At 39.7% G+C, this 7,959-nt stretch overlaps 2 protein-coding genes across 2 annotated transcripts; both read left to right on the plus strand.

Moving 5' to 3' along the window:
- Window positions 1-5,085: 5,085 nt before the first annotated feature.
- Window positions 5,086-5,873, plus strand: LOC122197151 (uncharacterized). The gene is made up of 2 exons (XM_052769803.1): window positions 5,086-5,708; window positions 5,840-5,873. The coding sequence occupies exons 1-2, from the start codon at window positions 5,086-5,088 to the stop codon at window positions 5,871-5,873; spliced, it is 657 nt and encodes a 218-aa protein (XP_052625763.1).
- A 724-nt stretch (window positions 5,874-6,597) lies between these two features.
- On the plus strand, window positions 6,598-7,279 carry LOC111909843 (60S ribosomal protein L26-1). The gene has a single exon (XM_023905608.3). It carries the CDS (start codon window positions 6,670-6,672, stop codon window positions 7,117-7,119), a length of 450 nt encoding a protein of 149 aa, XP_023761376.1. The 5' UTR covers window positions 6,598-6,669; the 3' UTR covers window positions 7,120-7,279.
- The last annotated feature ends 680 nt before the right edge of the window (window positions 7,280-7,959 follow it).

Below are 7,959 nucleotides of genomic sequence, written 5' to 3' on the forward strand. Positions count from 1 at the left end.
GTCTCACCTCTCTAGGGCTATACAGGAAAACTCCTCATCATCCTCATTCACTACCCAATCCTGATCCCTAACCGATCACTAGGAGATAAGGGTCTCGCCCCAACTCTGCTAACGAAGCTACTATGGAATGCTACGGCTTACCCGCAGTCTTACATCACCTTCTATCACTGACTGCTAGTGAATACTACGGCTGCCCCGTAGTCTGACAACACTTCCCACCGCTAACTGCTAGTGAACGCTACGGCTGCCCCGTAGTCTTACAACACTTTCCCCCACTGGCTGCTAGTGAAGGCTACGACTGCCCAGTAGAACGAATAAGAAGTATAAGTGTCATTCTAATACCTTGAAAAGTTCCAAAGTATAGTAGAACGAATAAGAAGAATCAATTAGGCTGAAGATAAAAGTTTCTCCAATCTGAAAGAAAAGGAGAGTACTTTAGTATCATGTTTTATGATCATCCTAATGATTATGGAACCATGTCACAATTGATCCTCTAAGTACACCTTAGTGCATAAGTATGACTAAGAATTGATATTCATATGGCAATATGGAAAATTTTCCATTATGGGAGTTGGATATTGAAAATCTATGTGTTGAATTAGAAACTTTTATGCAAAAAGGATGTTCAAAGGATTGTACTTTGAATTTCATACTTCGCTTCCATGGAATTGTTTAGTTATCGATCTCTAATGGAAAGTTTTGTAATTGGCAAAGTCTCTGTGACTTTGATGCCTTAACATTACAAAAAGGATCATTGCATGATAGTTTAGAATCTAACATATTCTAACAGTGGCAATAGTTTGGTATTCTTACACTTATAATAAGGATTAAGGAATTGTGAAATGAGCATTATTGGAAATGTGTTCAATTGATCTATTTCACAAGTAAGGACCATAGGCAAACATAGTGTGCATGCTTGGAGCATGTTGTTTTAATTCAAGTATTAAGTTGATTAGTCAAAACATTATACAATGAATAATGTGTAATCAATATGGTGATTATATAATAAGTGTTGTATTTATATTCATAAGTTTTGAGACCATATTAGATTAGATTACTCTTGTGTTTCACTTTGCATGTTTTGACTTCCCGAATAATAAGATTATTCAAACATCCACAGCCAATCATACTTTGGAAGTAAGTAATAAGGCAAGACTGTCACGAATCCGACTGTAGATTGTCTAAGTGTTTAGACATAGCACAAGTTTGCTGCAGTGTTTATGAGTACTCATGTAATAAGATTTGAGTATTAGATTAAACCCACTCTCATCTGAATCACTTCATGGATTTTATCACGAGTGATTGTGAGACGATAATATCTTATATTATTGAAACAAATACATATGAGTTGTAGTATGCAACTCGGTTGCACATTGATGATGTGTAAACGCACCAGTAACTTGGTGTTATAAAACGTATTGTTGTGTGTGATTTGATGAGTAAATTGAGCAAACATATGAGTTGACGTTTATCCGTTCCTTTTACCCATTGTGGGATAAAATCGATATCTGTGGGCCTCTCGATGATTTAGTGATGACACCCTAAGCGGTTGGCCAAGCCTGGACTGATTTGATTTGTTCAATTAGTCACTCATCATAAATCAGAAATCGGGAAACAGAACTTGGACAGAGAGAATGATTATAATCCTTGTCTCATGTCTATAGGATATCGTATATAACAGAGGAATATTTGATCCCTTATCTAAAGGATGCGGTTCTGATATGATCAGAGTTCGGCGACGACTTTTGAGAGCTACAATTGCTAATCAGATTTTGAAGTTATATTGGCAATTATAGTTATTAGACTTATCCAAGTGGGAGACTGTTGGATTAGGTGTCTACGCCCATAATTGTAATTGGTATGTACTTGACCCAATAGTAGCATGGTCCTTTTGGGTTGCCTTCACGATAGCAATTTGATAGGATGGATTTTAAGAAAGAGGTCATTTGTGATTTATTAATATATTATAAGAATAACATATTAATTGAGAAATCATATCTTTTAATTAGTATTGATCAGGAATTAATTTGGAATTAATTTAGTGATCAAAAGAAACTGATTAAATTAACGGGGACTGATTAGGTAAATCAGTAATACTTATAGTTTGGGCTAATGATCCATTTATGTGATAGTCCATGAAGAGTTAGTCCAAAGGGCCTATCATATGGATCATTGGAATACTTAAAGGTTTAAGTATGAATTAGGGTTTCCACTCAAATGACTCAAAAACTCAAAAGGGGGGCTAGGGTTTTGCAAGAAACGTTCTAAGTGATGGAGGCTGGGAATTGGGTGAGGGTATGGGACTTAATGGCCTTTATATAGGATGTAAACCCTAAAAATTAGGGTTTGGTCCCTGCGTGCAAACGCCTGGCGTCCATCACAGAATACCTAACGTTTGAACACTGACCATTCTATGCCAAACGCCTGGCATTTGGACCAAAATGTAACATAATACAACTTCAGGGTTACTAATAAAAGTACCTTGAATGTTACAGAAATTTTATGGGTTGAGGAGATGCCACATTATGTAACACTCTAAAAATTTCAACCAATTTAAACTTTTCAAAAACAACCCGGTTTCATAAAGTTATTACAAAAAGGTTTTCAATACAATTATTATCAGAGTCTTCCCAGAACCACAACATAAAACATAATCATGAGGAGCAGTACGATTACGCCTTTGCCTTGCCACGGTCTCCTGAAGAACCTGAAAAACATTAAACCACAACTGTAAGCCCGAAAGCTTAGTGAGATACCCCCAAAATACTAACCACATACAAACATAACCATATCATATAACCGATACAGAACAACCATGCACTTCGGGTCTACTGTGTGACTGGTCCGCCGCACCAGCCAACAGTCCACCCTCGGAGTCTAGCCATATACATCGAGTCTACAGTGTGATTGGTCCGCCCGCACCGGGCCTTCAATCCACCTGTTCCACTCTCTAAGTCTACAATATGACTGGTCCGCCCGCACTGGGCCTTCAGTCGGCCTGGTCCACTCTCCGAGCCTCGGCACATCTCGTCTGCCCTCTTGGGGCCTGCAGCCTATCCGAACCGCTCGCTGGGCCTTCTGGATAACCGGTCCGCCCTGGGTATGTTGGCCTGCAACACAAAGCAGGACCCACCTCAACCCAACCCTAGTCCAACAACCATGTGCACATAAACATTCAATCATATAACAATTCACATTCAATCAAGCCAATCTAGCAGATCACATAACATAACATCATCCTAACCAGGATACCGACCTAACCGGTCACTAGCATATACCACCCTAACTACCAGGATGCAAACATAGCAAAGCAACAACATAACAACGATACCCGGATTACAATCCGATAAAGGGCCAGCCTTGGTGCCTTAGACCCTGTTGATATAGTGAGGATAACTCACCTGCAACTGCTGACTGAAGAGATAAGACCCAGCTGCTCCGACCACTGACACGATCTCCACCACTAGCCAAACACCAAAACACTGAACTCAAAACAAAAGCCAACAATTACCAAAATGTCCCTGGAAGTCAACCGGTCAACCCTTGGTCAAAGTCAAAGTCAAAGTCAACCTCCTGACTGACTCTACTCGCCGAGTCAACCCGATGACTCGTCGAGTCCCCATGCTCAGAACTTTCCCAATCCGCGACTCAACTCGCCGAGTCACCCCGAGACTCGCCGAGTCCCATAACTCTGGGTCCCCTCGCACTCAACTCACCGAGTCCTCCCTTGACTCACCGATTCACGGCTCGACCAGAAGAAGGTTAGGACCTCACGACCAGACTTGTCGAGTCCAAGAACAGACTCGCTGAGTCCAAGGCTATCTTCAACCAACTCACCGAGTTGTTCTTCCAACTCGTCGAGTTCCTGCCCAACTTCAAGCAACTCGCCGAGTAAACCTTTGTGACTCGCCGAGTACCCCTAAATCTTAATCCATACAGAAGCTTTCCAGGCCATGCAGATGATCCAAACCATAGATCTACCCTTCTACAACCCATCCATCACGTAAAGTGGCAAACTTTACGTGAATCCAAAGAGATCTAAGCATATAACACTCCAGGGTTAGGGTTTGGGACAAGATGGCTTCACCAATCACTCAAGAACAGGGACTTTAATGCACTCTAGACCTTCTCCATTCCAGATCTGAGGTAGCAACCTCAGATCTAACCTCCAAACTCAAAATACCACAAGCTATTCTTTCCAAATACTCCAAAATGATGAATCTAGGTGAATAACAGCCCAAGCAACGAAATAATACCTCAAAAGAAAGCTCCAACAGAAGAGAAACCTGAATCCTTGCAAAGCCCCTTGCTCCAAGCCTCTTAACTCTCCAAGATCTCTTCCAAAATCTCTTCTCCAAGGTTCAAATGCTCTCAAATCACTCACAAACGCGCATTAGGGTTTTTTGGACTTCAAGAGAGGGTAAAGAGGCTGGGGAGAGGGTATAATGTCCTTTATATAGGGCTCATCCTCCGAAATTAGGGTTTTCTCCACCCAGCACCAACTCGCCGAGTCCAGCCGCCGACTCGCCGAGTTGGCCACTTAACACGCGACCAGAATCGCGACCCTACTCGCCGAGTCCACTCATGGACTCGCCGAGTTGTCCCTTTCACATTTTCACTTTGAACCTTGAACTTGCACTCCTGAACTCGTGATGTTACACATTAACTTGTTATATTGTGGAAATTTTGGAAGTTAATATAACATATTTGTCAGTATATAATGTGTATATATAAAAGTATCTTCCATGCAAATAATCTCTAAGTAAAATATATTATTATATGCTTGATGATGACAAATAAGTTAAAGTGACTTTTATAATAAAGTACTTTCAATAAGTTGACCCAATAATCTTAACACAATAACTCATGCATTAGTTTGTGACTTCCAAAATGATTTGTGTGCTTGTGATATTAAGTAATAACCAAAAAGGGAAAATTATTTATGAGGGTACAGTTGATTATGTTCACATTTAGTTTTTTTTCGTACACCATATATCATCCAACTTGTTGACTTGTTCACATTTTACCTTTGCGATCTGCTACTGAATGTAAAACGGTAATATGTGAACAATTTCAACAAGTTGGATGGTATATAGTGTACAAGAAAAAAAAAAGACTAAATGTGAACAAAAAACACCCCCACCGCCTCCAACCACCTCCCCCACCACCACAACCACCGCCGCCGCCTTTGCCACCTCTACTATCACCACCACCTCCGCCACCTCCTCCCCTACCACCGCCTACTCCACCTCCACCTTCGCCAACGCCATACAACATCACACCTCCTCCACCTCTACCAAACCTTCGTCACCACCACTAGCTCTGCCTTTTTCATCGCCACCACCATCTCCACCTCCACCTTTGTCGACTGTCACCATCATAACCACATCCACCACCTCTGTTATCACCTCCACCACCACCTCTACCACCGCCTCTGACTTTGCCACCAACATTAGTGGTGGTAGTGAAGGATGCAGTGATGGTAGTGGCGGTGGAGGTGACAACAATGATGACGGTGGTGGAGGTGGAGATGATGGTGACGGAGGCAGATGCGAAGTTATGGTAGAGTCGGTGATAGAGGTGGTGGTGATGGTGGTGGTCGACGGAGGTGGAGGTGGAGATGGTGGTGGCAGAGGTTTTGTTTTTTGTTCACATTTAGTCATTTTCTTTTTGTACATTATATATGAACATGTTCAACAAGTTGGATGGTATATGGTGTACGAAAAAAAGAAACTAAATATGAACAAAATCAGTTTTTCGCATTTTCCCCAACCAAAAATAAGGTTTATATGTTTGTTGACTTTGTTCCCCTTTATTTTATGGTTATTTCAATTATCAGGTTTTTGACAAGAAAACATGGTATATGTGTTTGAAAGGAAGATTTCGATTCTCCAAATAATGAAATCTAAAAGACCCTCTTTTTTTTTTTTTTTTTTTAAATTTGAATTTGAGAGTTTAAGTTGGACCGTTGGGTTGACATTAAAAGTTAGAAAGTAAAATAATGAATTGGTTTTTAGGGAAAAACTGGATAAACCAAAGTTTGTGTGAGAATGAAAAAAGTTTTAGCCTTAAATCCTTAAAACATTTATCAAAGCCACCAATCCACTGGAGTTTTCTATTATCAATTTAGTTCATAATATGTCGTTACAAAATTTCTATAAATAAACATGTTCATAAATCAGTACCGAAAGAGGCTTTAACAGTTATAACCAATCGATAATGTTAGATAAAATTTTATAACCATGCTTCCTGTAAAATGTATCGAATATTAACCGGTCTACTCTTACAAACGAGTAACAATATTTTAACAGGTTACAACGGAAGTACGTAGCAGGTCATAAGACATACACATTATTAACAGACATTGTTAATGTTTTTTTGAATAAAACTTATTATTGACTAAAATTGTTGACAAATTAATAATTCTTTTAGGAGTATTAATCAAATATGCCTATCTGGGCCTAGTTAAACCGGACATTTAATAACTGGGCTGGGCCTAAAAAGGAACTATCGTAAATCCATCAAAATACAAGGGCATAACAGTCATTTATTCCAAACCCTAAATCCCCTTCTCTTCAATACCAAAAGGAACCATAAATTTCTTCTCTTCAATCGCCGTTCAATCTCTTCTTCCCCAAAACCCTAACGCCGTAGCAGAAGCAGAGAACAATGAAGTACAACCCACGCGTCAGCAGCTCCCGCCGCAAATGCCGCAAGGCTCACTTCTCTGCTCCGTCGAGCGTCCGCCGTGTGCTAATGAGCGCACCCCTCTCCACCGACCTCCGATCCAAGTACAACGCCCGATCAATCCCCGTCAGGAAAGACGACGAGGTCCAGGTCGTTAGGGGCACCTACAAGGGCCGTGAAGGTAAGGTGGTTCAGGTCTACCGTCGGAAGTGGGTTATCCACATCGAGCGGATTACTCGTGAGAAGGTTAATGGGCAAACTGTTAACGTCGGGATTAACCCATCGAAGGTGGTTGTCACTAAGCTAAAGCTTGATAAGGATAGGAAGTCGTTGCTTGATCGTAAGGCGAAGGGTCGTGCTGCTGATAAATCGAAAGGGAAGTTTACTGTTGACGATGTTGCTGCAGGTGAATCTCTCCAGGAAATCGATTAGGTTATGTTTTCTTCTTTGTTAGCTTATGAAATTCCCCTTTTTGATATGTTGTTTTGATATGAGAACTATTTCTGCGAGTTACTGTTATGCATTTTTGCGAATTAAACAGTTTGTTGCTTAGATTTCTGGTTTTTATGAATTTGATATTGTTTTGTGGTTACCTGTTGAGTACATTCATGGGGTATTTGAATCAGTAATCAGTTAGTAGTGGTTAGCGAATAGATTGTTGTTCATTCCATGCTGCAAACTCATCTTCTTGATTGTTTGGGATCAGAACATGATGCTGTTCTTGAGTAATTGAAAGATGATTGCTAGATATATAATATACCTTTTGATTGCATGTTGAATCACTTTCTTTGTTATTGATGTAAAACCATATGTTATTAGTATTTACTATTTTTTTTCCTATTTTTTTTGAAGATTCTGTTGAGCATTAACAATGTTGAAAAAAATGGGTTGTTTTTTTTTTTACTTAATGGGCTTAATGGGTTAAGCACTTATATTTGAGAGTTGTACGTGATTTTTTTTTTCTCTCTTTGCTTTCTTTTCTTTGTTTAAACTTGGGAACAAGGAGTAAGTGTCAAGTAAAATTGACATGTGTTGATGATGTTTAGATATTAAATTGCTCTTTTCTTTATTTCCAAATTCTAAAATAAATAATTAAAATGTATGTCAATATAAATACCATAATAAACTTCTTATTTCACTATACCACAAACTTCTTCAAACTCTCACATGCACTCATTTTGAATATCCCATGGATTCAAGATGTGATAAAGGTAAAGGGCACGACTACAATCCGAAACACAAGTTGTGGTTTGGGTTCACAAGATGCATGTA

Source organism: Lactuca sativa, chromosome 3, assembly GCF_002870075.4.
Source record: "Lactuca sativa cultivar Salinas chromosome 3, Lsat_Salinas_v11, whole genome shotgun sequence".
Taxonomy (NCBI): Eukaryota; Viridiplantae; Streptophyta; class Magnoliopsida; order Asterales; family Asteraceae; genus Lactuca; species Lactuca sativa.

Excerpts from the sequence above, each read along its gene's own strand:
- LOC111909843 (XM_023905608.3), top strand. The coding sequence starts at position 6,670 with ATGAAGTACAACCCACGCGTCAGCAGCTCCCGCCGCAAATGCCGCAAG.
- LOC122197151 (XM_052769803.1), top strand. The coding sequence starts at position 5,086 with ATGGTATATAGTGTACAAGAAAAAAAAAAGACTAAATGTGAACAAAAA. Across the intron at positions 5,709-5,839 it reads CATGTTCAACAAGTTGGATG|GTTTTTGACAAGAAAACATG; the intron begins GTATATGGTGTA and ends TTCAATTATCAG.